The sequence below is a fragment of the Leuciscus leuciscus genome (assembly GCF_965113295.1).
Source record: "Leuciscus leuciscus genome assembly, chromosome: 15".
In the NCBI taxonomy this organism is placed as follows: Eukaryota; Metazoa; Chordata; class Actinopteri; order Cypriniformes; family Leuciscidae; genus Leuciscus; species Leuciscus leuciscus.
Genome location: NC_138739.1, coordinates 17355745 through 17383608, shown reverse-complemented (window position 1 = coordinate 17383608; position 27864 = coordinate 17355745). Strand labels below are relative to the sequence as shown.

At 37.2% G+C, this 27864-nt stretch overlaps 1 protein-coding gene across 1 annotated transcript in view; it reads left to right on the top strand.

The window, feature by feature from the left end:
* Window positions 1-27864, top strand: part of LOC309475952 (immunoglobulin superfamily member 10-like) — a 192274-nt gene that overhangs the window by 143762 nt on the left and 20648 nt on the right. The window contains exons 3-15 of the mRNA XM_082138969.1: window positions 3811-4131; window positions 5303-5647; window positions 5856-5993; window positions 6146-6220; window positions 6442-6528; window positions 15682-15726; window positions 18050-18088; window positions 19007-19312; window positions 23110-23418; window positions 24112-24417; window positions 25111-25416; window positions 26132-26437; window positions 27124-27429. Of these exons, the coding sequence (XP_081995095.1) occupies window positions 3811-4131; window positions 5303-5647; window positions 5856-5993; window positions 6146-6220; window positions 6442-6528; window positions 15682-15726; window positions 18050-18088; window positions 19007-19312; window positions 23110-23418; window positions 24112-24417; window positions 25111-25416; window positions 26132-26437; window positions 27124-27429 (2889 nt within the window). The remainder of the gene's footprint in view (window positions 1-3810; window positions 4132-5302; window positions 5648-5855; window positions 5994-6145; window positions 6221-6441; window positions 6529-15681; window positions 15727-18049; window positions 18089-19006; window positions 19313-23109; window positions 23419-24111; window positions 24418-25110; window positions 25417-26131; window positions 26438-27123; window positions 27430-27864) is intronic.

Genomic DNA, 27864 nt, shown 5'->3' with positions numbered 1-27864 from the left:
TTTCATTTATGAGAACCTGTTATTTTTGAGTGAAAAGAATCCTTATGCCTCATTTTGTTGTCTATTACATGTATATGTAGTGTAATTGATGACTAGTCTATTCTTGGGCTATGGTTAGACGTCTATTAGATTTTCACTGACAGCCCAAAATAAGCCTTGTTTTAGCCTAGACCCATATTGACTGTCTATTAGACGTATATATGTAGTCGTTTAATAGTGGTCTAATTGATGACTAGTCTATTCTTGGGCTATGGTTAGACGTCTATTGGACGTATAAATATAGTCGTTCAATAGCTGTCTATTCTTGGGCTATGGTTAGACGTCTATTGGACGTATAAATATAGTCGTTCAATAGCTGTCTGATTGTCTATTCTTGGGCTATGGTTAGACGTCTATTAGACGTATATATGTAGTCATTCAATAGCTGTCTATTCTTGGGCTATGTTTAGACGTCTATTAGATTTTCACTGACAGCCCAAAATTAGCCTCGATTTAGCCTAGACGTCTGGGCTGTGTTTAGACGGCTATTAGACGTCTATTAGACGCGAAATTGCTTGCTTTGTTCCTTAGTATTCCTAGTAGGCTAATAAATAACATTGATGACATTCGTCCAGATCACATCACACATGTTCCCGCCCACACTGTCACCGCACGAAAATACTATCAAAACTTAATTTAGGAAAAGTACTTTGCATTACAAATCTTTATATTTACTGGTTTTCTATAAATGCAATACAGTGAATGACAAGCGTCTTTGGTCTCCCAGTGGTTTACATTATTGGCAGTTTAGTGTTAGTAATTAATTTACAGCAAAACATCTATGCTTTCATGTCCGAAAACATTATTTTTGTCTTACATTTCATAATAAATTAAGACAAGCTCAGTACCAACTCGTTTTCCATCAGTTTATTTTCATGAATTTAAATGTATGTAAAGGATTGTGGGTGATTTAAGGCTGCGAAGGATACATCTGATGTGTCCTTCAAAACAGGCTGAAAGAAAGGCATGTAACGAAGGCTGCCTTCTAAGGATCCATCAAGTTGAGACTGTCTTCAGAGACGTTTAATGACGTGGCAGCCGAGATATGCAGGCTTATTACAGGACCCGACAGAAGCACCCAATATTGGCACTGTCCCAAATGGGTCCTACTCATTTGTACCAAAGTACTCGCGGTCTTCCTACGAGTCCACACCTTTGTAACGACACTTTGAAGTCTGCAGAGCTTGCATCAGTTTCATTATAGGGGGCGTAATTATTTGGGTTTATATCTGGTTTGTAGAATTGCGGGACACAGTCGGACACACTACACTAGAGAAAAGTCGCATTTGACTTTATTCTCTTTTAAACCTCTAGATGGTACAAAAATTCAGCTGAGCACTTTTATTAACCACCGATGGTGCATGACGCGATTGCGGACAGCAGCACAAAGTTAATTCTGCGCTAATTTCATCTAATATTTAATGTTGATTAAAATGTTGTAGATTTATGTAGCAAATGAGAAGCGGTAAATTATTGAATATGAGACAAATTATTAGACAAAGGTCTTTTTAATATATATTATTAATAATAATATATAAACTTAATATAGGCTATTAAGTTGGGTGTCCACCTTTGACATAATCACCACATTTATAATGAAACCATCATATTTAAATTATGATATTCATCATATTATACATAATTTACTATACTGTAAAGCTATATTCAATTATTATGGGATCTCATTTAACGCTTTCAGAACAATTTAGTTTGAACGTATTTTTAATGACTGTATTTATTGAACAAAAATGTATTGTTTTATTTATCAAAATAAACCGAAAATAGTACAAACTATGCTAAAGTGATTGTTTTAAACAAGTATTAATTTAGACATTATTAAAAAATGTTTTCGCTAAAGTATTTGTATAAATACTGTCTTTTGCCCCATGCTGGTTTAACCCCGCGTGTGGGGCAAAAGGCCCCCCTCGCTATCTCTTACATACAAACCGCTTTTATGATTTATGTAAACTCTGTTTCTCCGTCAATGTTCATTATGAACAAAGCGTTGCTAAACATGAATACAGACACCTAAAACCAACTGACAGCAAACCAAAAAACTAATGTTGCCAAGTTAGAGACATTGTTGCTAGATATGACGCAAAAAAAGAAAAGAAAAAAAAAGACGTGACTTTTTTCAGAAAGCGCATTTTTTGACTGCTGGTTAACATGAAGTCATAGACTATATTGTACTTGTTCCGTTGTCTGACATTCAGCTATGTATTGTAGGCTATATTAAATTATGTGAGCATGGATTAGGAGAGAAAAGCAGATGTAAAGTACCTACAATTGGTGCATTACAGCATCTAGCAACTTTTCAAGCAGGCTTTAGTTACAGTACTTAGCATTGAAAATAGTTGGCAACACTGCAAAATACCATGATCCTGAAGGTGAATGTGTGGATCTATGGAGAGAAGCACATATTCTCCTCAATGCATGCTTATGCAACAGTTCCTAGATTGTGCATACTTTACGTAATATCTCTATTAAGTTCACCACAACTCTATTCAGCTGTCAGATGAGACCAAACATGACATAGTTACATGTTTGATTAATTCACAAGTATAATTATGGGTGGTGTGGCGCAATGGATAAGACACATGCCTTTGGTGTGAGCGACCCGGGTTCAAATCCACTGTGAGACAACACTATGTAAAAATGTATGACCGTCGCTAGCGAAAGCGGTCATATAGGGATTGTCAACGTTTTTTTTTGTTTGTTTTTTTGTCATCTACTGAATTTTTCGTCAACGATACCAGGGACACAGAAACACCGGGGAACATGAAATTTGGTGGGCATGTAGCCCCACTAGACTTTTACAGAAAAAATTCGTTTGGTCCCCGGGGGCCACTCATTTGTGATTTGCGCCCCTCCCATAAAAAATGAAAATGCAATTTTATTCTGCTTTAATCGCCCCTATCTTCAGTGGAGATGTTCAGAACTGCACCATATTTCATGTGTATGATTAACTTGACATCCTCTGGGGGTATGCTAAGTTTCGTAGAATTTCATCCATGGGGGGGTATAAAATAAATTCATTTATGTGCACATTTAGTGACTGTACACTCATCGGCCTGTAGATGGTGCTGTTGAGCGAAGGGTTGCTGGTTTAGGATGATACTGTCACACACACACATGCAGGAATACAAACAAACGCAAGCATGCACACACACTGACATCCACACGCACAGACACACACCCATACAAATCCACATGCACAGACACGCACACACAAACACACACGCGCACACACATGTACGCACGAATACATACACGCACAGACACACACATACACAAACACACACACACAGACAGACATTTTAGGTATATACATAAACACGCAATACAGCCAAATTGCTCCACGTCATTTATTTTTGTGGAAAGCCAGTGCAGGCCTGAGCGGCGGTCATATTTTGTACCGCCATGCGGTACATCTAGTTTTAAAGATATTGCTGTTGTACTTGGGCAGTAAAGAGTTACACATATTCACTCAGCCCTACACATATTGTATTTCTCATTTTACAGCTTTGTATAAAAGCATCTGCATGAATGAATGTATAAAATAATTAAAGCACATCTGTATTTTGTAGATTAACTAACATGAGATTTATCTCATTAGTTTGGCAGGAAGAATGTCAGTTCTTTATTTAAAGCTGAATAATTCATTGTTTATAAGACAAGACTAAATGTCTATCTGTTCTCTAACATGATCATCAGTGTTACTTAGGTTATATAAGTTTAATCTCTGAGAAACTGTTTCTGTTTGTTCTGCAGGAGTGTTTGGTGTTGATGCAGATGAAGTGAAGACAGTGATGGAGGGAGAATCTGTCACTCTATACCCAGTTCTTGATAAAATACAGATATTTAATCAGATAAAGTGGAGGTTTGGAGATGATGGTTCAGTCATGGCTGAAACTGATGGAAAGAATATCTCATATCCCCATCTTCCTGAGATATTCAAAGGCAGACTGCTGCTGTATCAGAATGGATCTCTGACCATCAAGAACATGAGAATCAATGACACTGGACTGTATAAAGTCAAGATTGACTACAACAATGGGAACTCAGATATGAAATTCAGTGTTACTGTCTATGGTGAGGATACTTTTTTATTTTTCAAAATATTTTTTTAAAATGTGTTTTTGTTTTATAAATTAAACTGAGTTTAAATGTGAGCCAGCAAATATGTGTTCAACAGACTTACATATAAACATAAACAATCTTGATTGTTTAATTATGTTTGTTTTCATTTTCATTGCTTTTCTATATTTCCTGTGGTCTTTGTTCTAGTTTCCCGCTTTCTCTAATTATTATGGCAATTAATTTGATCACCACACCTGTTAGTCTTGTAGTTCGTTATATTGAGTTCCTTTGTTTCCTCAGTTTACGCGGTTATCGTTTGTGTGTAGACACGCTGTTACGTACAGATTATCTTCTTATTTTCTTATTAAAAAGCATTCATTTTGGGATTTCTTGCCTCATCTTCAGATTTTAAAGACTGTGACAATCACATGCTGTTGTTTTGAATATCATCATAGCTGTGATTGGGCTGCAGGTGATCACATGATTGATATTCAGAACTACATCGTGATGTCGAGGCAATGAACATTGGTTGACTTATATTTAACACACAATGTGACCTGATATTTTTTGCTTCAATTCACCACTAGTTATAACTCCAAAAATAGTCAAAGCAAGATCATTTGTTCTGTGGAATAAGGAATTTGTAATTGAACACAGACAGATAGAGCGATACAAACAGTAAACAATCCCTGTGTTGTTATATGCCACATGGTCAGTCAAAGTAGTTGACTCGATTTGTATGTCAAACTGATGTCCTTGTATGTCCTTTATGTAGGAACAGCAGGCAGAGCTAACCGAGCCTGATCTCACGGCAATTCGTACGAATTCGACGAGGTGGCTAATTCGTACGAATTCATACGACCTCACTCGTACGAATTAGTACGATTTTTCCTAAATCGTACATATTTGACGATTTGCCCAATTCGTATGAATTCATATGAACGACCTACCCCTGACCCCGCCCCTAAACCTACCCATCACGTGAGTTTAGACAAATCGTTCAAATTCGTACGAGTGAGGTCGTACGAATTAGCCAATTTTCTATCACTCGTCGAATTCGTACGAATTGGTCGTGAGATAGCGCTAACCAGCTAGTTCTTGTATAGTTCAGTTTATAGTTCTGCTCCTAACAATGTCAAATATGTATAATCTCTCTCTGTGAATCTGTTTCTTTTTCTTTTAGAGGCATTTAACATTACTCTTGGTAAAGTTGAAATAAAGAACGAGTCAGTGATGGTGGGAGATATGATCATTCTTCAGCCTAATGTTAAGATAAAACCCGGAGATAAGCTTATAGTGTGGAGGTTTGGAAATTCAGGAAAATTCATAGCAAAATGTGAAATAGGGGCCAAGAACCAAACATTATGTGAAGATACTGATGACGGATTCAGAAACAGACTGAAACTGGATCATACTGGACCTCTGACCATCACAAACTCCAAAGCCACAGACTCTGGACTTTATGCAGTGAATATCAGCAGCAGCAACAACCAGACCTCATACAATATATTCATTGTTACTGTCAGTGGTGAGTAACTCAAGTCTTTTGAATTAATAACTTTATCAGCTGTCTGTGGAAAAAAAATCCGGTAATGTGACATTAAAGGGCTCAAACCATGAGAAATCAAGCCTTCGTTTTAGTATAACAAACTTCTTCCCCAGACCTTTTACTAACTAAAACAGATTGTTGTGAATTGTCTAAAATGACTGACACCTGTAAATAACTCTGTTTCCAGGTGCTGTAGCAAGAAGTGTTGTTGTAGTTGTTGTTGTTCTTCTTCTTCTTCTTCTTCTTCTTCTGCTGGTGTATGCAGTTGGAGTTTCTGGTGTTTTTTACTATCGTCACAAGATCTCTAAACTAGAAAGGCCAAACCGTAAGTATAAGCTGATACAGTGAAAATGTATAGTATGATTTTTCATGGTCAGTATAATTTCTTCCATTTTCCAATAAGTTCTGTTAATGATTAAGTGCAATAATTAATAAAGTCTCTGTATTGATGAATTAATTTCTCTGTTTAAAATGCAGATGCAATAAACAGTACAGACAGATATGTGAGTCAATATTCATTGATCACTGAAGATCTAGAGGACAACATAAAAGGTATTTGGGCTACAAACGTATTACCAGATTTGCTAACATTGGTGACAGACAGCATTAGCTGTTTCATTTTTAATAGCCGCACACATGAGTTTGAGTTTGGAAAATAAGATTAGAGAGTTGCAGCAAATAACCACGTATACTTTGCATAAAGCTATTGCATAAGTTAAGAAGAATTATATAGCGCACAACAAATTGCATGTCATTTTCTGATCTTCACAAAGACAGTCATGAGGAACTGCAACTGGATGGAAAAGAGTGGCTTGAAGACTCTGCAAAATCAAGTCATATGTGTTTAGAAGAACATGAAGGTGAGTAAAAGTCAAAATGTTACATTTAGTGATATATAACATGTCTGTGCAGAAACAGATTTGTTAATTAGTTATGTATTTCAGTTTCATACATTTCGCTTTTTGTTTATTATTATGTAAATTACCAATTTAAAAAGAGGTTGTTTCCTTTTGTTTAAAAACATTTTTAAAATGGTATTGTTGTCATATCTGTAGCAACAATGGTTTGTACATTAATATTATTATTAGCTCAAATGATCTATATGGAATTTTAATAATTAATCATGAATATGATTAATATTTTGCATATTACAGTTACATTAATTTATCGCAGCTGAACTAGATTGATATATGAATGATTACCATATCGGGTTATGGTTCGTCATTAATACATCAATAGTCTTATTTCAGCTCGAAGTTATGGGATAACTTTAATGGAATTAATTTAGCTATCAAACAATCTGTTTGTCCAGCAAACATTAAACGTAAGATTAACTTAACTCTCAAGGAAAATTATCCTTCTTACAAACACAAGAAAGAGTATCCCTTCCAGGCCTTGAAAAAAAACAACTCTCTGTGTTTGTAAAATTAGGTTACTTAAATCGTACCAAGATAAAGCATATAGCTAAGATCGAACATTTCAGTGACTTGTAACATGGGCAATTAAAACAGAGTCAATCAAAGCCATATGGAATTTAATAATTGGACTAATACATCGAACTAAGGAATACATCAAACTACACAATATACACACGGATTATATGTCTATGTACACAAAATACAGTTAAACAATACAAGATACCGAATAACAGTGAGAGAGAGAATAAAATGATCAGAATTAGAGAAAGATAGAATGACAGAAAAGGATGAGAGAGAGGATGCGAGAGAGAGAGAAGGATGAGAGATGAGATCGGAAGTGAAAGCAAAAATCTGCGATCAGAGATCGCAGTAGGCTATGGCAAAAATCACAGACAGTAACCCTTGAGAGACAACAAAGAAATCACATTAAAAGTTCAATTCAATAATCGATACTTGCATATGGTTCTCTTTGTATGAGGAAGGAAGGCAGAGTCCTGCGTGTGTCTTTAAAGTAACAACATGTAGTTTTTCAACCTTCATAATATATTTCCAAGACCCTTGTGATGGTACATCGACTTACAATAGGTTGAATGAGACGTCTGCCAGAGCCTGACGGGGTCTGTATCGCTTTTACTGGCACTATGTAACTTTGCGGTGCGGGTAGTAACCAGAGCTCAAAAAGAACTACAAAATTCGACTGCTTTACGGCATACGTCACTTCGCCCACCACTTCCTCTAACCGTGACAGGTAAACCAGCGTTTTTTTTCGTGCGTCTGTTTTCGTCATGGCTGAAGCAGCAGCGAAACGTAAGAAGTCCAAGGTTTTTTTTTTTTTTTTTTTTTTTTTTTTTTTTTTTTAATAAACCTTTATTAAACAACAAGGCGTTACAGAATATAAGAGAAACAGAGCACAGACAAATGCTATGTAGAACCGTACAGAGTAGCACAAATCTTTTCAACACTTATATAAATATATGAAAAAAGAGAAATAAAAATAAAAATACATATATAACAAAAGAAATAAAATATGAAAATACGAGCACATATCAATAGATTAAACATAGTTATTAAAGTACTACTAAAATAAAATCTCTCAGCAGCTGGGCTTTAGAAAATTTGCATTTTTCCAATGCACTAATAAACAAAGTTAACTCATTTTTGAAAGCTTCAAAGATAGGAGACATTTTCAAAAACCGACATTTATGAATAAAAAATTTTGCCAATGAAAGAAGATTATTATTTCCAAATTCTGTAGATTTATCTTCCAACTGGAAACCATATTTGATAATATCAAAAGTTAGAACTGGAAAAAAAGTTTTACAGGCTAACCAATTCTGGAGAGTTGACCAAAACAATTTGGTGTGAGCGCATGAAAAGAACAGATGTTCCACAGTTTCAATTTGAAACTGACAGAAAGTACATGTATTAATACCGATATTGAATCTATTGTGTAGGAAATCATTTGAAGGATAAATGTCATTCAGTAATTTAAAGTGAATTTCCTTAACTTTCGGTGAGACTGGATAAGAGAGATAACTAGTTCTTATCTTTGAAATGGCTTTCGGAGTGAAACTCTTGAGAAGAAAATGCCTCTTTAGTTGAGCTGGAAAGTAAGTAGCTGTAAGGAGAGACCTTAACAATTTGTTATTACATTTTTTGTCAACAAATTGTACACCATCCAAAGACAAACTAGGTACTTGTACTTCAGGTGATGTATACAGTAATGTCCCTTTAATTAACTGAATTAGTGCTGGAGGGATAGCCTTAATTACTTTGTCATATTTGGTTCTAGAACATAAAATGTTGTATTTAACACTAAAGTCATTATGTCCTAGTAGGTTACCATTGCAGTCAAATAAATGTAAAAGTGACCACACTCCCTGATCCATCCAGTCTTTATAACAAATTGACTTTCTATTAATCAAAATGTATCTGTTGTTCCATATTGAAGTTGTATGTGGCGAAAAGTTATGTTTGTATAACATCTTCCAGTATTGGAGAGCCTGTTTATGAAAATCAGCCAATTTGAGGGGTAATTTAGAAATATCAAAATCACATTTAAGTAAAAAATCTATTCCGCCAACACTCTCAAAGATCATCTTGGGGAACGAAAACCAAAAACCATTACTATTTTTCAAAAAAGACTGCAGCCATTTGAGTTTAATGGTACCGTTCATTGATTCAAAATCAATCACATTTAAGCCTCCATCTTGAAGAGATTTCACTATATCGTTTTTCCTAATGTAATGATATCTGTTTTTCCAGATAAAATTGTAATGATTTTGATTGATTTTTTTCATCATATTGTCCGACACCGGTAAACAATATGAAGGGTAAATAAGTCTGGAAAGACTTTCCATTTTAGTTAAGAGAATGCGTCCAAAAATAGAAAGATCCCTCTGAAGCCAGCTATTCAAAATAGTTTTAGATTTGGTCACATTATTTTCAATGTTCAGAAGTTCTCTAGAATTTTTTACTTTGGAAATTCTAATTCCTAAATACTTAACTTCAGTTTTGATCGGAATATTAGCTACAGCCACTTGTAACTGGTCATGAATAGTTAATACTTCACATTTATTTTTATTCAGATTCAAACCCGAGGCTTTTGAGAACAGTGAAATCTCAGACAAGGCAGGAGGAATTTGTGAAATGTCTTTTAGGAAAAGAGTGGTGTCGTCTGCTAGCTGACTAATGATTAATGAAGTTCCCATCACAGTCAAAGGTTTTATATTTTGATTATGTTTTAAGAATATTGCCAAAAGCTCAGCAACTATAATAAAGAGTAGCGGTGAGGTGGGACATCCTTGACGAATACCCCTTTTAATCATAAAACGTTGTGTAGTCCCAAATGGCAAGGAAATTGAGCTATTGATGTCATAATAGAGGGTAGAAATTAATTTCAAAAATTTATCGCCAAATCCAAAATATTTAAGAGCTTGTAAAATAAAAGGATGTTCAACAGTATCAAACGCTTTGTAGAAATCTAAAAAGAGAATAGCTCCGTCATCTTTAATGAGGTGATTATAATCTAGTAGATCCAATACAAGCCTAATATTGTTATAAATAGATCGATTTTTTAGAAAACCTGATTGTGTCTCACTGATTACTTGCGGTAAAACCTCCTTTAATCTGTCAGCTATAACATGAGAGAGTATCTTATAATCAGTGTTTAGCAAAGTAATTGGACGTAAATTATCTACAATCCTCTTATCTTTCCCTGCTTTTGGAATAAGAATAATAAGACCCTGCTTCATTGTGGATGTCAACGTCTCATTATTAATAACGTCGTTTATGGCTTTAAATAGAAAGTCTCTTAAGTCCTCCCAGAAAAATTTGTAAAAAGCAGCAGTTAAACCATCCTGACCGGGAGCTTTGCCAGTTTTTTATTTCTTAATCATTCTATCTAGATCATCAATAGTTGTGTCAGAATCACAAATATCTTTACTGATGGAATCAATCTTTGGGATGTGTTTTTCCAATATCTTAAAAAAATTAGATGAGTCAGTAGAAGAGTACACAGAGGTATACAATGTAGAATAATATTTGTAAATTTCTTCTGATATGATCACTTCTTTTGTACATTCATGGCCGTCAATAATTAGAGCATTTATAGATTTTTTTTCCTGCCTTCTTTTCTCTAAATTGCTAAAATAGGAGGTACTTTTCTCTCCTTCCTCCAACCACTTAGCTCTGGATCTAATGAAAGCTCCATGTGCTTTTTTCTTGTACAGTAAGTCTAATTGAGAATGTAAATTTAAAAAAGTTTTTTTTTCCATCTCTGTGGTACTAGTCTTAGTAGAGTAGCTATTTATATCTTGGATCAATTTATACTCATATTCCTTTTGTTGTTTAATTCTCTGTTTACCAAATGCAATGGCAAATTCTCTGATCTTATATTTTAGATATTCCCATCTTTTCATGTATGTACCAATACTGACTTCATTATAAATCTTTTTAATCAAACCCTTAACAGTGCTTACAAATTCGTCACAGTTCAAAAGATCTGCATTCAATTTCCAATAATCCTTTTTGAAGGTTGGTTTGTTTTCAGGACTCAACTGCAGGACCAAAACACTGTGATCAGTTAAAGGAGCTGTAGAAATAGAAATATCAGAGCTGCTGTTAAATATATCTGAAGTACCTAACCACAAATCAATTCTGGACTTATAAGTCCCATTTGGTTTTATCCAAGAGAATTGAGTGGACTGTAAATTTCTTTCCCTCCACAGGTCGATTAAGCTATTAGAATTTAAGAAATCACCGATTATTGGATTCCACTGATCAACATTGTGTCTGGGAGGACTTCTATCCAGCCATTCATTGGGCACTAGATTAAAATCCCCACCTAATAAGATGTTACTGGTATGGTATTGCTGTTTTAATTCAAATAAAACATCAGATATTTTCTCAAGCATGATCTTATTTTGAGAGGGTGCAGCATAGCCATAAACATTAACCAAAATCAAGTAAGAACCTTCAATATTTAGCACTACTGCCAACCAGTGACCGGACTCATCACTCTGAGAAGTCACCACATTTCCTGGACATCCATTAAAGCAAATAGCCACCCCGGCAGAATAATTAGTGCCATGGCTGAATAACATTTTTTCACCCCACTGGTTTGACCAAAACTTGGCATCAGCAGCAACAGAGTGTGTTTCTTGAAACAAAGTGCAATGAGCTTTTAGCCCTTTACAAAACAAAAATAATGCTTTTCTTTTTATATTGTCTCTAATACCTCTTACATTTAAAGATATGAAGGATAGACTTGTGCTCAACATTAATAGAAAACAGAACCAAGTAGAACAAGGCAAACAAATATATAAAAACGAATACAAATGGGAAGTAGAAAGATACTGCTTTCTCTTTAAACAGAAATAAGTGGTGTAGACACCTCTAACTTATATTCTTAAAATCAATCCAACCCTCTTATCTATTTTAGACCAAAGGAGAAAAAAAAAACTTACGAAGAATAATCCGTTTTGTGAAACTATCACATTTAAATCTCTTCAGTTACCCGCAAGAATGCGGCGGCCGTCGATATAACCGTAGGCACCTCTGTAGTATGCTTTTTGTCCCGCGTTTCTGGCCTGAGAAATCTTTGGCCAAAGTTTCTCTCTTTCAAGGCGATCTTCCTTGGACAGGTCCTCAGCAAAACGGATGCCTTCCGTTTTGCAGACGGATGATTCCTTAGATTTTCTCCATATTCCGTCACGATGTATGCGTCTGGTGAATTGGACAATTACCTGACGATTCCTCCCGTCTTCCTGTCTTCCAAGCCGATGCACTGTGTCCACAGAGTGCTCCATAACATCTGCCCATTCGGGAGCGATCCTACCGAGGAGTTTGACGACAGCATTCCTGATATCTTCTCCCATGGCCTCCTTCAATCCTTTAATCCTTAAATTCCATCTCCGGGAGTAGCGGTCCTTCTCTCTCGCTTTCTCTTTCAGCATATCAACTTCTTTACGCAGGAGAAGGGCCTCATTCTCCAGGCCGGCTATATCTTTCCTTTGCATTCTTGTACTTCCCCAGCTTGAAATTCTAGAGACTTTGCCAGACTTGCTATCATCACAGAGTTGTCGGTAAGCTTTTTGTTTAAATCCGCCATCTTGTCATCTTGTCGATCGAATCTTATGTGAAGAGCTTGCACGGCATTCAATATATCAGTTGCAGTTGGACTCTGTTTCGACAATTTCCTCTGGTGCTCACCTTTCGAAGGAGTTAGAGGTGGAGAATCAGACGTATCCTCAAAACTCCTCTTTCCTCCGCTGCCATCCTCCGTCTCCATATCTGCCCCACAGTAATCATGTTCAGCAAGTGTTGAGGAATTCCCCTCCTTTCCTTCTTCATTTGGCCTCTTGTCGTTTTTGTCTTTCTTTTTTTGTTCCTTTGGCATTTTCTCAAACCACCGTCACGTTTTGAGGGTATCACAGTTCAATTACCACTTAGAGGTATCTTTAGCACCGGAGCTTCGACGAGTGTGACTACTCAGTACGCCATCTTGCCGGAACCCCCCAAGAAGTCCAAGGTTTTGTCGGAGTAGAGTCGGAAGAGGAAAAGGGAGAGTGATAAACTGAAAGGCAGGACGAGGATCAATATTGGTCGAGCGTTTGCTCGAGGAGGAGTGTTACCAGACCCATGCTGACTTGGCCGTCATGCTGTTGAACTAGTAAGTAACTGTAAATTGCTTGCATAATATCTTTAGTTTTTCTAATCTGTTGTCTGCCTGGCTACGTTACGGAAACTATCTGGTCCTCCATTTATCTTCATGAATCAGCTAGTAGATGAGCGAATTATCAATCTGGTAGCTAGTAAACACTAACATGCTAGTTTTAGATGGTTAGGATGCTATCGCTATCGTTCTCATTCAGATTTGAGCACTGCAATCAACATGCAAATCGCAAATGTTTGAGTTAAAATGTTTAGTCTACTAAATATTTATAAATTATGAAAGGAGGAAGATTAATAATATTATCATTGCCCATATGAAAAAAACCTGCATACTTCATAGTAACCGTAAATCATTTTACGACAGCGGTAATGGACAATTCCGCTTCCAACTTGTAGGGCGACCGCAGAGTAAGTCTGAGGGGAGGCGTGCACGTGCTGTGTCTTCCGGGCGAGCGCGGGAGGTTCAACGAGTCTCTTTCTTTGAGGTGAAGTTGCCGGGAATGATTCAGGCTAAAGGCCAATTTATACTTCTGCGTCGAGTGTACGCCGTAGTGTACGTCGTAGGGTACGCACGTAGGCGACGCCGTCGTGAGCATTTATACTTCTGCGAATGTCTGTGTTGCTCTGCAGTTACACCGCCGAAACGCTAGTTGGCGCGGGTGGGTTTTAATGTTCCAGTTCCACTGTGTTTACATTCCTCGCGGCTGTTTTGAGTTTAGGTTTCTACGAGCAATGGCGACTGAAGGAGTCATACAGATGGCTGTATTTCCGCACTTCTTCAAGCAATCTCTCGGTCACTTGGTCTGTTTCCATGGCTCTTCACTGATCTTCGGAATTTAAAAATGGCGGGCGGGCGGTGCAGAGTGCAGAAGATCATTCCGGAAATGCGTAGGAGGAAACGCGATGCTACCCAGCCGACCAATCACAGATCTTGCGGTCCGCGTCGCCGCGACGCGTAGTTACATTTTTGAGGAGGTGCGCGTCAGGGTACGGCGAAGGGTACGACGTATGGTACACGTCAATGCGTATGCTACGCCGTACCTTCTACGCGAACCCGACGCAGAAGTATAAATTGGCCTTAAGTTCATACAGCTCGTGAATGAACAGAGGCGAATAGGAAAACAAAACTAGACTATAGAAAAACATACAAATAAATAAAAGAGAAGAAAAGAGAAGCAGGCCAAAGCCGGTCCGGACTTGGGTCTCCAAAGTTTTGGAGGAGGGAGGAGAGAGAGAGAGGAGACTGAAGGTTTGGACTTTTATCAGTGTCCCGTGTACAGTGTCCCACGCCCCCTTTTTCGTGGAGGACGAATCATCTTAGAGCATTCCGAGCGGGAAGATTCTCTTTGTGTGTTAATGCAGCCCGACCCTCGTGTGGAATCACGAGGGGGCAAAATATGATATTATGCTCGGGGAATTAAAACGCATGGAACCATAACGTTTATCACAGTCTCTTATCAAAAATCTCCTTCGTCGTGCAAAGGGGATTAAAACAATACTAAGGACGAATATTGACAAAGATAACAACATAGAGATGCATTCTTTTGTTGAACAAAGGCACTTTAAGATTACCTTATTGTAATCCAAAAACACAACTATTCTAATATCTTACTGGTGAACATGCTAATCACCCGGAACACTCTTTATACAGTTGTAATAGTTGGTAAAATGAAATTTTACTAGTGGAAGTCCATATATGGCAATGTGCGTGTCTGTTTGTATCTGTGACGTTGGCATCGTCGGCATCGTTTGCATCTCGTGGTGCGCATACCACGTGAGGGGTTGGGGGTTATTTGAGAATGGCACTCAGCAAAGACAAAGGTAGTTCTGTGGCAAAGTCACTTACAGCCTGAGGCGTCGTAGAATTGATGCTGAGTGAAGCAGATAGTTCTGGAGAACTGAAAGGAGCCAGTCTTTTAATTTGCCTTCAGTACACAAAGAGCAAACGTTAGACATAGAAAAAGGGGTGTTGTCGCAGCACGTGATAGTTTGAGAAACAACTGGGGCCTGTTCATTGATTTCATTAAGTCATGGTAAACATTAACCAGCGGTCTGCTTGCAAACTTGGAGACATGCTACCAAGCCACATTATTCAAAGCTTTCTGAATACGAACATGTACATGCTCTTATGTGTTTTAGCATGAGAGAAACAATCAGGATTAGCTAATTCAGAACATCTGGCTGGATGCCAAGTCAGTGTTGCTACATATGAATAACGAGTACCCGAACAAATGTTGGAAATGTATAAATTAACATTAACCAATCAATGCTGTGGAAAGTACTGTTAAATCACCTTAATGAAAGATGCTACTACGTTAGCACGTGCAATGCTATTGCAAATTGTTACAGATCTTCTCAGTCCTTCAGTGTCTGATGTTTTCATCTGGTTATAATCTCCTCATTTCCTATATCTATGTGCAGCTGTGACAGATGAATGCAAGATCTCTGAAGAACTTAGTCAAAAATGTAAGTATTGCAGCTGTTAAGCAGCAAGCGAAAAATAAGCTTTACTGTGTGACAATGGAGTATGAAAAAGTACATGATTTCAAGTTCATTTTATTTATATAGCACATTTTATAACAGCCACTGACTGACCAAAGTGCTTTACAGAACTACAAGATTAAGACAATGATACCATGCATAGCAGCACAGCACAGATACAGCAAATCTAAGAGCAGCCTCTAGGCCTTGTCGGATTTAAAATAAAAAATAAGAAAACAGAAATGGCAAAACAGTATCAGACTCATCAATAATAAAACAAAAATGGCAGTATCAGACTTAGAATAAAAAGAAAAAACAGCATCAGACTCAATGGATGAATAATAAAACTAACCAACCCTAATTATATGCCAAGGAAAACAAGTGCGTTTTTAAAAGTGACTTAAAAGAAATCACGGAAGGGGCTATCCTAACTATAGGGGCAAATTGTTCCATAGCCGAGGCCCAACCACAGCGAATGCTCGATCCCCTCTGTGTTTGAGTCTGGAATGTGGGACTAATAACAAGTTCTTATCGCTTGATCTCAGACTTAATGGAGTGTATGGTTGTAGCAATTCAGATAGGTAGCTTGGTGCTTGGCTACATAGAGATTTATGTACAAATAAAAGGATTTTAAAATCAATTCTGAAATTAATGGGTAACCAATGAAGAGACCTCAGAATTGGGGTGATTTGGTCACTTTTTCGACTATTTGAGAGGAATCTTGCAGCAGCATTTTGCACTATTTGGAGACGAGCAATTTGAGTTTTTTGAAATACCGCAGTAAAGTGAATTGCAGTAGTCTAAGCATGAGGAGATGAAGGCATTTACAGCCATCTCAAGAGTTTTGTGATTAAGGAAAGGTTTGACTTTCGACAGCAGACAAAGTTGATAAAAACTAGAGCTTATTACAGAGGAGATTTGTTTATCAGAGTTTAAAGACTCATCTAGTATAATGCCCAGGTTCCGTACACATGAGGATCTAAAAGCCGATAGTCTGCCTAGGTCGAAGGTGGCAGCCTGAGGATTAACAGTAGACCCAAAGACGATGATCTCGGTCTTGTTTTCATTTAGAAATAAAATGTTTTGGTCCAGCCAAAATTTAACTTCATTTAGACAGCTTAGTAATGATGAAGGAGCCAAGTAACTTATTTTACTGTGAATGAAAAATGGGCTGTTTTCCTCTGCAGAAAACCTCATGAAATTAGTTTCAACTCGAGAGATTTTATTAAATTGGTGGTTGCATGGTGTATAAATATTTGGGAATGGGTTATTTATTTAAAATCCCAGTTGCCGGAAGCCTGTGGGGATTTGCAATGGTGTAAATATTTGAAAAGGTCTTGTTTATACACTGTCCAACATTTTTCTTTTGCAGTTCAAAACACAAAACTTTTTCTATTTCCTTACATATTTATCGGAAGAAATGGAAATCTCCCTGTAAACATTAAACCCTTAAGGGCAGAAGGATCATTTCTCTTGTTTGGTACATTTGTGTATCATCTGCATAACGGTGAAAGGATACCCTATGTCTTCTTAGAATGGTGCCCAGTGGTAACATATAGAGAGAGAAAAGAGACGGCGCTAAGATAGATCCTTGAGGAAGACCACAGGTTAGATGCGCAACGGAAGAGGAACAATTTCCTAACTTTACTCTGAAAGTTCGACCCGAGAGGTAAGACTAGAACCACTGGAGGACGATACCTTTTAGCCCCACATAATGCTTTAGTCTGGATATCAGGATAGAGTGGTTGACAGTATCAAAAGCTGCTGATAGATCTAAAACTACAAGAGCCACAGAGTCACCAGTATCCGTGGATAAATAGATGTCATTTAAACTCTCAACAGGGCAGATTCAGTACTGTGAGCAGACTTAAAACCAGATTGAAATTTTTCAGAAATATCATTGCACTTTAGAAAAAACTGGAGTTGGTCAAGAACAACTTTTTCCAACACCTTCGAAACAAAAGGTAATGCAGAGATAGGACGGAAGTTATTTAGCACGGCAGGATCCAGTGAAGGCTTCTTGAGTAACGACGTGACCGTGGCCACCTTAAGGACCGTGGCCACCTAAAGTATATTATTTATACTTTATTTTACAAGAAGTGCTGCTTGTGCTCACATTAATGTTAACTTTAATGTAGTTAACACATTACATTACTATAAGTTGTTACAGATCTGATTTGAACTTATTATTAGAAGGACATAAAGAATGACAATATTTTCTCAGTATGTCTGACATGCTCATCTTCATCATGTGAATCTGTTCATTCATTTATATTCTCTTCATTTCTATGTTTCTGTGTGTTGCTAATACACAAAGTGGAGACCTCTGAAAAAATAAGTCAAATATGTAAGTATTGCAGTTGTTACAGCAAGAGTAAAATGAGCTTTACTGTGCTACAGTAGTTTAAATCTGATTGTTCATTAAGATGCATGAAATTAAAGAATTTCTATCTGTTTAAAACCGTATTGTTGCTGTTAACCAAAACTAATGTTCAGTAATTGAAATGAGCTGAAATCAAATATACATATTAGATGGAAAAAACTGAAAATTAGAAATGCTGCCTTGACAATTAACTGAAATAAGTTCAAGTACTAAAACTAAAATAAAAGTGAATTAAATAAGAAATGTTTAAAGTACTACTAATTAAGTACTAATTAAAATCATAATTTTAATCAAAATAAAAGGGGGGTCAAGTATCAATCGTGTTGTTGCATGTAGTGTTTATTCATGCCATGCATGTTGTTCTTTTGCTATTGGAACAGTAACCAGACAATGCTTTAATCATGCTATGGAGTGTCTCAGACCAATCACAGAGAAAAGAAAATAACATTCTTTAATATAGGATAGGTATATGAGCAAAAAATAAAATGATTTGATTATAATTTGTCTCTAATTGGTTCTTCGTTTATGCAATAATTTAATGTAACAACCTAAATCAAGTTAAATCTTATTTGACAGTCTTATTTGAAGAGAATTATTAGAGGCCAAGTCCTGACTGTGGTCGAGAGGTGGAGCTGGGGATGGAGGAGGGTAATTAGTTAGTTAGGAGTTCAAAAAGTAAAAATTCAATAGGAGTGAGTTACTTTTGGTTTCCGATGAAGGTTCCAGCACATTGTGGCTACAAAGAATCATAAATAGGGCTGGGCGATTTATTGAATTAAGTAATATCTCATCACTAAGCAGTGATAAAATTACATGTGATATGATGATCTAATGGCAAGATTTACTTTGTTTTCTCTTTGTTTTTATGTGCTGCTGTGACAGTTGAAGAGAAGACTGTGATAGTGAAGGAGGGAGAGGATCTCACTCTGAACACTGATGTGGAAGTACAGACAGATGATCAGATCCTGTGGACGTTTGGAGCTCGAGAGACTCATATTGCCGAAATCAGAGGAGTCAGAGAGACATATGATGGTGCTGATGGGAGATTCAGAGACAGACTGAAGCTGGACAAGAAGACTGGATCTCTGACCATCACAAACATCACAGCTGAACACATTGGAGTCTATAAACTACAGACCATCAGCAGCAGAGGAACCTTGTATCAAAGATTCATTATTACTGTCTGTTGTGAGTAGCTCAAGTCTTTAAATTGAATAGTTATCACGGTTCTTCTTTGTACATTCAGTTTTTTTTTTCTGCAGGTTAGTCAGCTCAAACTGCGTCGTTTAAAATAGTTTTTTGTTTCCCGTGATGGTTGTAGTTTTATTTATGATTGGATTATAAATGGATTTATGAGCTGAGGCACTGCTGTCTCAGGCAGCAGGGACGCACCACTGAGAAGTTTATAGAGCATTTAATCTCTCTGAAGGGCATTTATAGGCTAGGTCTGGACAAGCATTTGAGATCCAGTCTTCCCTTCCAGTAAGTGCCGCCTATCCCCGGTTGAGATTATTATACTCTTCATTTGATGTGGGATACAGCACTGTTGGGATATTAAAGTGCCTCTATAGAGACCCTTAAATATTTTTCCAATGTAGCTTGTCTTGCCACCAGTGATGGGAATAACGGCGTTATTTTTTTCAGTAACGAGTAATCTAACTAATTACTGCTTCCTCCATTACAACGCCGTTACCGTTACTGTCAATAAAAATGCGGCGTTACTTTAATTGAGCTCACTGAAGCGGTTTTCATCCGAGTAGGCTCTCTCTCAGCCATAGGAGCTGCAAAGTTTTTTCTCTGGTGTGTGAGTGTTTATGAGGCGCGGGACTCGACAAAAGCGAGGCGAATGCCGCGAGCGTGCTCGACAGTGCACGAGAGAGACCGAGTGTGTCCGAGAACGCGCTCGACAGTGCGCGAGAGAGACCGAGTGTGTCCGAGAACGCGCTCGACAGTGCGCGAGAGAGACCGAGTGTGTCCGAGAACGCGCTCGACAGTGCGCGACAGAGACCGAATGTGTCCGAGCATAAATACTTTATTTATAAATAAATTACACATATCAGCATTTGAATAATCTCTGTAGCAAATTGGTATCATATGCAATGTTTTAATTAGTTTATATAACATAAACTCCAAAATAACCTGCAGGGAACGTTCAAACATATTTGTTTGAAGGTTGTGAGCAAGAATTTGGCTAAAATAACCTCTGATAATGACGTTCTCTGTAGGTTATAAAAATAAACCCCCAAAAGATTATATTGTATTATTATTATTTATGTTGCATTGTTCAGTATTATATTGAAAGCACTTTTTGTTAAACTTACTATTGTGAGGAAGAAAATACTTCAAGTAGGCTATACAGAATGTCTATCAGTTGTAAAGGTGTGTGAGTTTTATCATTTTAATTATATGCACTAGTGTATGTGTATGTATATTTTTATTAGGCTACTATTTATTTCTTTTTGGTACATTTCTTAAGAAGCATAATTTATTTTTAGACTTATTTGTTGGCCAGTTGTGGTCTGTGCAATAAATATTAAAAGTTCTAAATCATTGTTTTATTGTTGCACTATAGTAATGATACTATTTTAATATTTAAGTTAATAGGTGTCTCTCACATTGTCCCACAGCAACATTAAAATAGTGTAGATTAGTGTACAATGTTTTATAATAATAAGATGTTCTATTTAGTGTCAATTTCATTCATTTAACATTTCATATTGGGGGTATCCAAGAAATTTCTTATATTTAAACTTTTTTTTTTTTTTTTAAGTAACGCAATAGTTACTTTCCCTGGTAATTAGTTACTTTTGTAATGATGTAATTCAGTTACTAACGCAGTTACTTTTTGTGAGAAGTAACTAGTAACTATAACTAATTACTTTTTTTAAGTAACTTGCCCAACACTGCTTGCCACAGACCACACCTGCCACGAATGTCCCAGGTCCTGTGATCTCTTGTCTGGAGGTCCCAAAGGTTCTTCACCGTTCTCGAGTACTTCCGCTTAGCCAGAAGCCATATCAACCTGTAGCACAAGACTGGTTACCCACTGAAGTTAATCAGGGCTGAGCCTGGTTAGTACCTGGAGGAGAGACCTCATGGAAAACTAGGTTGCTGCTGGAGGAGTTGTTAGTGAAGCCAGCAGGGGGTGCTCACCAGTGTTGGGTATAGTTACTTTGGAAAGTAGTTAATTAGGTTACAACGTTACCATCAATTAAAAGTAATCAGTTACGTTACAGCGTTATCTATTCATAAAAGTAACGCGTTAGAGTACTCATGCGTTACCAAAAATTAAAAGCCGTTTGCAGCGGCTCACACATGACAGACACAGCCCCCGGCCCCTTTAAATGCACCTAGAAGTCGTGACTCCTGACAATGAATAACGTCAGTCATCCGACTAAATTAACACTGCAGGATAACAATAACAGGAAAGACAGTCAGCAATAGGCTATTCCACATGGCGTTTTATTTATTTATTTATTTATTTATTTATTATCACAGAACATATTAAACGAAATTCGCACCTACCCAGCCCGGGTAGCCTAGGCTACTGTATATGAGCACCATACAAGATAACTCCTGATTTTTTCTTTAAATCTAATGCAGTTATCAAAGTGTATCAAGTGTGCTTACTTGTAAACACAACCTGAGGTAAACAGGCTTGCAGATTTAAATCCATTTAGAAATGAACAACCAGTCAACGATCTAACCGAAATTAACAGCTGCCTGTCAAACAAAAATGATTACAAACCGAATTAAATTTTTGGCGGTCGACAGAAGCTTTTCACCAACGCAGAGTGTGCATTTTCTTTTCCTTTTCGTTGACAAATTGAACATGATGTGCGTACTTCCATAATCCAAACGCTGTCTTCTCTGCCATCTTGCCGGGAGTTCAAAAAAACAAACAAAAAAAACACACACACACACACACACACACACACACACACACACACACACACACACACACACACACACACACACACACACACACACACACACACACACACACACACAGGGTCAGACTCAGGCGCATGCAGCTGGGCACAGACGTATCACAGCCATTGACTTTACAATCACAGCGCTTCGGCTCCGCTGATATACCCGCAGGTGGCAAAGTAGACCTAAGCCTACTGTCTGACAAAAAGCAGGCTGCAGTCGGGATTTTCCTTTCCTTAAAATAACGGATTACTTTTTTTTAAAAATAACGAAGTTACTGATTACTTAACGCAAGAAACTAACGCGTTAAGTTACACATTTCACGAAAAAGGTAATTAGAGTACTCTAACGCGTTACTTTGTAACGCGTTACCCACAACACTGGTGCTCACCCTGTGGTCTGTGTGGGTCCTAATGCCCAAGTATAGTGACGGGGACACTATACTGTCAAAAAGCACCGACCTTCGTTAAACCAAGGTCCTGACTCTCTGTGGTCATTAAAAATAACAGGATGTGCTTCGAATGAGTAGGGGTGTAACCCCGGCATCCTGGCCAAATTTGCCCACTGGCCTCCATTCATCATGGCCTCCTAATCATCCCTATATACTGTAAATTGATTGGCTTTATCACTCTGTCTCCTCTCCACCAGTAAGCTGGTGCGTGTTGGGAGTTCTGGCGCACTATATGGTTGCCGTCGCATTATCCAGTTGGTGCTGCACACTGGTGGTGGTTGAGGAGACTCTACCCTTCATATGTAAAGCACACTGAGTGCAGAGAAAAGCACTTTATAAATGTAATAAATCATTATTATTATTATTATTATTATTATGGCTACCCCCATCTTGTGTTTCTGGACACACTATCCCATCGAACCCTCCCCTGTGGCGTCCGCTCCCAAGCTCTCTGCCACTTCTAGAAGACTGTCCCAGAGTATTTAAGTATGGCTTTTATACAGCGTTTCATCTTTAGCAAAGGCTGTTCACTTGGCAGTGTAAAGATTATCACTGATCTAATATCTTTGCATTTCTCTGTTTCTATGTGCTGCTGTGACAGTTGAAGAGAAGACCGTGATAGTGAAGGAGGGAGAGGATCTCACTCTAAACACTGATGTAAAAGTACAAACAGATGATCAGATCCTGTGGACGTTTGGAGCTCGAGAGACACATATCGCTGATATCAGAGAAGGAGTCAGAGAGACATATGATGGTGCTGATGGGAGATTCAGAGACAGACTGAAGCTGGACGAGACGACTGGATTTCTCACCATCACAAACATCACAGCTGAGCACATTGGAGTCTATAAACTACAGACCATCAGCAACAGAGGAACCTTGTATCAAAGGTTCATTGTTACTGTCAGACGTGAGTATATCAAGACTTTAAATGTAATAATCATCATGGTTGTTCCTCATAGATTAAGTTTTTTTTTCTATAGGTTATTCAGCTCAAATAGGTTCACATGCTTTTGATTCCGTTGAAGCTCTGATTCCTCAGAGCCAGTGTATTTAAAGGGTTAATTGCAAAATGGTTTTTCAATAATACTTGGATAACAAGTTGGTAGCAATATATACATATATATATATATATATATATATATATATATATATATATATATTATTTTATTTTATTTTTTTAAAAATCGGTGCTACCTGACTAGAGAAAACAGAAAAATGGTTGTCTTCCCATTTGCCAAATTGGCAGGAAACCTTCACCACCATTATGCACTGGGCATGTTGCAGTCCAATGCCATTCCCAGTATGCAACTATTTAATAGGCTTGACCAGAGTCAAAATGCTGCCTTGATTGAGAAGGAAATACTTCTCAGCAAACTTTTAGCCACAATAATGTTGACTTGTAGTGTTCCTGAGTTTGAAGAGTAAACATTCAGTAGGAGTGAATTATTTTCAGTTTTCAATGAAGGATCCAGCACATTATAGGGAAAAATCATAAATGGGGCTAGGCAAAATATTAATAGTAAGCAATATCATCTGTTCACTCGGCAGTGTAAAAATTACCTGTGATATGCAGATCTAATGGCAACATTTACTTTTTCAGTTGAAGAGAAGACTGTGATAGTGAAGGAGGGAGAGGATCTCACTCTGAACACTGATGTGAAAGTACAGACAGATGATCAGATCCTGTGGACGTTTGGAGCTCGAGAGACTCATATCGCTGATATCAGAGGAGTCAGAGAGACATATGATGGTTCTGATGGGAGATTCAGAGACAGACTGAAGCTGGACAAGAAGACTGGATCTCTGACCATCACAAACATCACAGCTGAGCACATTGGAGTCTATAAACTACAGACCATCAGCAACAGAGGAACCTTGTATCAAAGGTTCATTGTTACTGTCAGACGTGAGTATATCAAGACTTTAAATGTAATAATCATCATGGTTGTTCCTCATAGATTAAGTTTTTTTTTCTATAGGTTATTCAGCTCAAATAGGTTCACATGCTTTTTATTCCGTTGAAGCTCTGATTCCTCAGAGCCAGTGTATTTAAAGGGTTAATTGCAAAATGGTTTTTCAATAATACTTGGATAACAAGTTGGTAGCAATATATATATATATATATATATATATATATATATATATATATATATATTTTTTTTTTTTTTTATTTTTTTTTAAAATCGGTGCTACCTGACTAGAGAAAACAGAAAAATGGTTGTCTTCCCATTTGCCAAATTGGCAGGAAACCTTCACCACCATTATGCACTGGGCATGTTGCAGTCCAATGCCATTCCCAGTATGCAACTATTTAATAGGCTTGACCAGAGTCAAAATGCTGCCTTGATTGAGAAGGAAATACTTCTCAGCAAACTTTTAGCCACAATAATGTTGACTTGTAGTGTTCCTGAGTTTGAAGAGTAAACATTCAGTAGGAGTGAATTATTTTCAGTTTTCAATGAAGGATCCAGCACATTATAGGGAAAAATCATAAATGGGGCTAGGCAAAATATTAATAGTAAGCAATATCATCTGTTCACTCGGCAGTGTAAAAATTACCTGTGATATGCAGATCTAATGGCAACATTTACTTTTTCAGTTGAAGAGAAGACTGTGATAGTGAAGGAGGGAAAGGATCTCACTCTGAACACTGATGTGAAAGTACAGACAGATGATCAGATCCTGTGGACGTTTGGAGCTCGAGAGACTCATATCGCTGATATCAGAGGAGTCAGAGAGACATATGATGGTTCTGATGGGAGATTCAGAGACAGACTGAAGCTGGACAAGAAGACTGGATCTCTGACCATCACAAACATCACAGCTGAGCACATTGGAGTCTATAAACTACAGACCATCAGCAACAGAGGAACCTTGTATCAAAGGTTCATTGTTACTGTCAGACGTGAGTATATCAAGACTTTAAATGTAATAATCATCATGGTTGTTCCTCATAGATTAAGTTTTTTTTTCTATAGGTTATTCAGCTCAAATAGGTTCACATGCTTTTGATTCCGTTGAAGCTCTGATTCCTCAGAGCCAGTGTATTTAAAGGGTTAATTGCAAAATGGTTTTTCAATAATACTTGGATAACAAGTTGGTAGCAATATATATATATATATATATATATATATATATATATATATATATATATATATATATATATATATATATATATATTATTTTATTTTATTTTTTTTAAAATCGGTGCTACCTGACTAGAGAAAACAGAAAAATGGTTGTCTTCCCATTTGCCAAATTGGCAGGAAACCTTCACCACCATTATGCACTGGGCATGTTGCAGTCCAATGCCATTCCCAGTATGCAACTATTTAATAGGCTTGACCAGAGTCAAAATGCTGCCTTGATTGAGAAGGAAATACTTCTCAGCAAACTTTTAGCCACAATAATGTTGACTTGTAGTGTTCCTGAGTTTGAAGAGTAAACATTCAGTAGGAGTGAATTATTTTCAGTTTTCAATGAAGGATCCAGCACATTATAGGGAAAAATCATAAATGGGGCTAGGCAAAATATTAATAGTAAGCAATATCATCTGTTCACTCGGCAGTGTAAAAATTACCTGTGATATGCAGATCTAATGGCAACATTTACTTTTTCAGTTGAAGAGAAGACTGTGATAGTGAAGGAGGGAGAGGATCTCACTCTGAACACTGATGTGAAAGTACAGACAGATGATCAGATCCTGTGGACGTTTGGAGCTCGAGAGACTCATATCGCTGATATCAGAGGAGTCAGAGAGACATATGATGGTTCTGATGGGAGATTCAGAGACAGACTGAAGCTGGACAAGAAGACTGGATCTCTGACCATCACAAACATCACAGCTGAGCACATTGGAGTCTATAAACTACAGACCATCAGCAACAGAGGAACCTTGTATCAAAGGTTCATTGTTACTGTCAGACGTGAGTATATCAAGACTTTAAATGTAATAATCATCATGGTTGTTCCTCATAGATTAAGTTTTTTTTTCTATAGGTTATTCAGCTCAAATAGGTTCACATGCTTTTTATTCCGTTGAAGCTCTGATTCCTCAGAGCCAGTGTATTTAAAGGGTTAATTGCAAAATGGTTTTTCAATAATACTTGGATAACAAGTTGGTAGCAATATATATATATATATATATATATATATATATATATTTTTTTTTTTTTTTTTTTTTTTTTTTTTTTAAATCGGTGCTACCTGACTAGAGAAAACAGAAAAATGGTTGTCTTCCCATTTGCCAAATTGGCAGGAAACCTTCACCACCATTATGCACTGGGCATGTTGCAGTCCAATGCCATTCCCAGTATGCAACTATTTAATAGGCTTGACCAGAGTCAAAATGCTGCCTTGATTGAGAAGGAAATACTTCTCAGCAAACTTTTAGCCACAATAATGTTGACTTGTAGTGTTCCTGAGTTTGAAGAGTAAACATTCAGTAGGAGTGAATTATTTTCAGTTTTCAATGAAGGATCCAGCACATTATAGGGAAAAATCATAAATGGGGCTAGGCAAAATATTAATAGTAAGCAATATCATCTGTTCACTCGGCAGTGTAAAAATTACCTGTGATATGCAGATCTAATGGCAACATTTACTTTTTCAGTTGAAGAGAAGACTGTGATAGTGAAGGAGGGAAAGGATCTCACTCTGAACACTGATGTGAAAGTACAGACAGATGATCAGATCCTGTGGACGTTTGGAGCTCGAGAGACTCATATCGCTGATATCAGAGGAGTCAGAGAGACATATGATGGTTCTGATGGGAGATTCAGAGACAGACTGAAGCTGGACAAGAAGACTGGATCTCTGACCATCACAAACATCACAGCTGAGCACATTGGAGTCTATAAACTACAGACCATCAGCAACAGAGGAACCTTGTATCAAAGGTTCATTGTTACTGTCAGACGTGAGTATATCAAGACTTTAAATGTAATAATCATCATGGTTGTTCCTCATAGATTAAGTTTTTTTCTATAGGTTATTCAGCTCAAATAGGTTCACATGCTTTTGATTCCGTTGAAGCTCTGATTCCTCAGAGCCAGTGTATTTAAAGGGTTAATTGCAAAATGGTTTTTCAATAATACTTGGATAACAAGTTGGTAGCAATATATATATATATATATATATATATATATATATATATATTATTTTATTTTTTATTTTTTTAAATCGGTGCTACCTGACTAGAGAAAACAGAAAAATGGTTGTCTTCCCATTTGCCAAATTGGCAGGAAACCTTCACCACCATTATGCACTGGGCATGTTGCAGTCCAATGCCATTCCCAGTATGCAACTATTTAATAGGCTTGACCAGAGTCAAAATGCTGCCTTGATTGAGAAG